General features: G+C 62.5%; 1 protein-coding gene across 1 annotated transcript in view; it reads right to left on the bottom strand.

Annotated features, from left to right (window-relative positions):
• Window positions 1-195: 195 nt before the first annotated feature.
• Window positions 196-4,087, bottom strand: part of TRPV4 (transient receptor potential cation channel subfamily V member 4) — a 6,163-nt gene continuing 2,271 nt past the window's right edge. Inside the window, exons 2-13 of the mRNA XM_029961202.1 lie at window positions 3,937-4,072; window positions 3,547-3,845; window positions 2,876-3,055; window positions 2,633-2,791; window positions 2,437-2,529; window positions 2,186-2,259; window positions 1,936-2,101; window positions 1,667-1,733; window positions 1,122-1,435; window positions 855-982; window positions 526-647; window positions 196-338 (exon numbers count right to left, since the gene is read on the bottom strand). Coding sequence (XP_029817062.1) covers window positions 196-338; window positions 526-647; window positions 855-982; window positions 1,122-1,435; window positions 1,667-1,733; window positions 1,936-2,101; window positions 2,186-2,259; window positions 2,437-2,529; window positions 2,633-2,791; window positions 2,876-3,055; window positions 3,547-3,845; window positions 3,937-4,072 — 1,881 coding nt within the window. The remainder of the gene's footprint in view (window positions 339-525; window positions 648-854; window positions 983-1,121; window positions 1,436-1,666; window positions 1,734-1,935; window positions 2,102-2,185; window positions 2,260-2,436; window positions 2,530-2,632; window positions 2,792-2,875; window positions 3,056-3,546; window positions 3,846-3,936; window positions 4,073-4,087) is intronic.

Raw genomic sequence — 4,087 nt, 5'->3', positions numbered from 1 at the left:
GCCGAGACCTCCAGCATGGCCAGGGAAGGGCCAGGACCCCCCATCCAGGCTGGACACCCACCGGGACAGCAGCTGCTTGAGGGACGGAGGCTGCATGAATCCCTGAGGAGCAGACAAGCACCATCCAGCCCAGTCGCAATTCCGGAACTGCTCCGGTGGCCCGGGCAGAGTCCATGAGCTCCCAGCACCACTGTGCTAGAGCAGGGAGCTCGGGGCCTGGCCGTGCCGCCGCTCCCGCGGCTCCGCCGTGCCCATGGTCCCCAGCGGCACCACCACCTCCTCCGGCTGGCAGCTCTTGTTGAGCTCCACCACGCGCGGCACCACGGTCGACCAGCGATCTGTGGGGAGGGTGGGAATTGGCAGAGCCAGGAGCCTGTGGCTGCTCCCTGGTCAGCCCCCAAATCTGCTCTCAAGGCTCATCAGAGGCTGCAAGCAGCATCCCAAGGGATGCTCCCAGCCCACGGCACCACGTTCACCTCCCCACAGATCCTGAGGAATGTTCCCAGCCCACGACATGGCGCTCACCTCTCCGCAGCCGGCCCATGGTGTGGGAGAAGCCGTAGTACTGGTATGTGTCATTCTTGCCCGGATCCTCACTGATGATGCCTAGATTCTGGTTCCAGTGAGACCAGTTCACCTCGTCCACCCTGCGGGGAAGGTCAGATCCAGAGGGGCTGCAGAGAGCACCTGGGAGCCAGGGCAGCAGCTCTGGCATCCACCAGCAATTCCACCTGCCTCCAGATGAGAACAAAGGACCCTACAAAGGAGTGAATTGTGCTGGCTCCCCAAAACACCGCTGGCCATGGTGGGAGAGGCTTGGCTGCTCCCCAGCCCCCGAGGGCACCTGCCTTTACCTGAAGCACCAGCGGCGGTCCGGCGTCCCGTCCGTGCCCTTCCCCACGGTGACCATCTCCCCTGAGCGGAAGGCTTTCCGCAGGAACACTGGGAAGGAGCGCTCGATGTCCAGGATGGTGGTGGCCCACTGCCAGGGACACCAGGGACTGCTTGAGGATGGAGGCATGGAGGTGCCTTGCCCATGGAGCTTGGGGTGCTGCAGTGTTGCAGCCCCCTGGGCACAGGCAGCCCCTGGACTCCCTCCCCAGCAGCCCCTGGGGTGGTACCTGCAGCTTCCATATGTGCTTGCTCTCCTTGGAGACTTGGCCCACGGTCTCACCCATGAGGGCGATGAGCATGTTGAGGAGGAGCACAAAGGTGAGGATGATGTAGGTGACGAGGAGGATGATGAAGACACCGGGGTACTTGGCACTCTCAAGCATCTCCAGGTCACCCATGCCGATGGTGAGCTTGAAGAGGTCCAGCAGGAAGGTGCTGAAGGTCTGGCTGTCCCGGCAGGATGGGTAGGTGGGCACTGTGCAGTTGGACTTCTCACTGCAGGACTCGCTGCTGGGACACGGGTTCAGGAGGGACACCAGGGCTGGGGGGGAGAAGGGACAGAGAAGGTGAGTCCATGGGGGCAGCAGCAAGTACGGGATCCACAATGGGCCCCAACGTGGATCTGTGCCTGCTGAGACCGTCTCCACCATGGGAAGAGGCAAAGGCTGGGTCCACAGGTGGGTGGGATGAAGCGGGGGGTCTGCAGCCCCCTGCCCAGCTGTGCTACAGGGCTTGTTCTTCCCCCAGGTCCCTGCTCCCAGTCAGGCCCTACCTGATGCGTAGCCGATCATGAAGAGTAAGTAAACCAGAAGGAAGCGGAACAGGTCTTTGAAGAGGATCTGCAAGTGATGGAGAGCAGGGTGAGGTGTGCTGGACTGTGGCACCATCATTGAACTGTGTTGCCAGGAAGGCCAGGCTGGGAGCAGGGCAGTGCTGAGCCACAGGAACCCCACAGAAAGCCTGGAGGATCCTCTTTGGGCAGCACATCTATGGGAGGAGCAGCCCTGCTGAGGAAGGGGAAGACCCCTGATCCCACCAGACCTTCTGGATCATGATGCTGTAGGTCCCTGTCAGCTTGAGCCCACGGGTGAAGTACAGGGCGTTCATCCAGCCCAGGACCAGCGCGAAGACCATGACAGCCAGGTACGCCTCGATGCCACCCAGGTACAGCCCCGCCGTGACAATCACCAGCACCGAGTAGATGAAGCTGGAGGAGAGTCGGGGTCAGACCCTGCACCCAGAAGCCCTGGGGTGTGGCAGCTCGTGGTGGTCCCAGGGGTTCCCTACATACTAGAGCAGCTGGAAGGAACCATCTATGAAGAAGGAGTTCACACCTGGGCACTTCTTCATGAACAGGTCTTTGATCTGCAGGAGAGAGGGACAGGTTGGAGGGACCAGGGGGAGCGAGTCCTGTGTGGCAGGGTCCCCGTGTCCAGGGCCACCACAGCAGGGGCAGATGCCTCAGGACACAAGCCTGTCACCCCTGGAGACCCCGAGGGCTCAGTGGCCCCACAGGAGGACCCCCTGCCTCACCACACTGACGTTTGTGCAGAAGAAGAGGATTCCAGTGAGGAGGGTGATGATCTCCCCAGCCAGGCGCAGGTAGTCAGCAGTGGTGGTGTATGGGTAGGGGGGCTATGGGGAGAGGACAGAGCTGAGCTGCTGCCCCATTCCCAGCAGACCCCCCTGCCAGGCAGTGCTGGCCTGTGGGGCTGTGCCACGGCACCCTGGGACTCACAGGGCCTTCCATGGGGCGGTAGTAGGCGACGAGGGTGAAGATGATCATGGCACTGAGGTAGGAGACCACGCTGATGTAGAAGGAGACAGCCCCAAACTTGCGCCACTTGTCGCGCAGCAGCTCATTGATGGGCTCCACAGCCAACATCTCGTGGCGGTTCTGGTGGGAAGTGGGTGCTGTCAGAGGGTATCTGCTCCCCCAGTGTCCCCCAGACCCCTCCCAGTCCCCCCAGTCCCTGCACACCTCAATCTTGCTGTTATAGACAAGGATCTCCAGCACAGACACCTCCTCCCCACAGGTGTCCAGTGAGGAGAGGTCATAGAGGGAGGAGTAGACGGGGCCGTACGCCCAGTCCTTGAACTTCCGTGAGAGGTGCCGGGCGTCCTCGTCCGTGATCTCCCGCCGGATGATGTGCTGGAAGATCTGCCAGTGGGAGAGGACTGCTCGCACACAGACCTGGCCCTGACCCGCTTGGGGTACCCTGCTTTCCTCCCACCCCATCCCAGGCACATCACCCAATCCACCCCTTGCACCGTGGTGGGCCCAGGGGGCTCCCAGGGTGCTCCTGGGGGGCTCCCAAGGTGCTGCAGAGGTGCAGGGACACTGCCACAGTGGGAAGTTCCCCAGGATGCTGCAGCTTTTGTATTTTTAATGACCCCCCTTCCCACCCCATCAGAGGCTGAGGACAGGCCACGGGAGAGGATGGACTGTGCCTAGGGCCTGGGGTTAATTAAGGAAGGGCTGGAATGCAGTGGGGCATTAATTAGCTGTGTTAATAGGCTGTGCATCCAGGTTTCCACCAGCATCTGCAAAGAAGCCGTGCTGCCAGCAGGGACATCCCCCAAGTGCGACAGGGCTCAGCCCGTGCCTTGGGCATGGCAAGAGATGTCTCCCCATGTTGGGGGTCACCGTACCCCGATCTTGCCGGTCTTGGCCGCCATCATGAGCGGGGACAGGCCGTCGTTGTTGAGCAGCGCCTCCAGATTGGTGTCGGGGAAGAGCTTGGCGCACTTGACGAGGAGCAGGTCGTACATCTTGGTGACGAACTTGGTGTTCTCGCGGGTGTTGTCGGCGATGGCCACCAGGGCGTGCAGCACCGTGTTGCCGCGGGAGTCCTGGCGCCGCAGGTCCGCCTGCTTGTGTCCGTTCTCCGTCAGGTAGTGCACGATGTGGGGCTGGTTGGTGCAGGCGGCCAGAGAGAGGGGCAGCTCGCCTGCAGGGACATCGGGGCTCCCGTCAGCCCTGCCCCGCTGCGGGGGCATCCTGAGGCACAGCAGTGACCCCTGGGCTCCCTCCCTGCTCACCGAAGTAGAAGTATCCGCCCTCATCCTTAGGCTGGAAGAAGCGGCCGCGGGCCTGGGCGTGGACGTCCGCTCCCTTCTCCACCAGCAGCTCCACGTAGTGTTTGCAGCGGCGCTCGATGGCGATGTGCAGGGCTGTCTGACCTGTGACGCC

The sequence above is a fragment of the Manacus vitellinus genome, unplaced genomic scaffold (genome assembly GCF_001715985.3).
Source record: "Manacus vitellinus isolate BGI_N305 unplaced genomic scaffold, ASM171598v3 scaffold_31_pilon, whole genome shotgun sequence".
Taxonomy (NCBI): Eukaryota; Metazoa; Chordata; class Aves; order Passeriformes; family Pipridae; genus Manacus; species Manacus vitellinus.
This window is presented reverse-complemented; position numbering and strand designations above follow the sequence as displayed.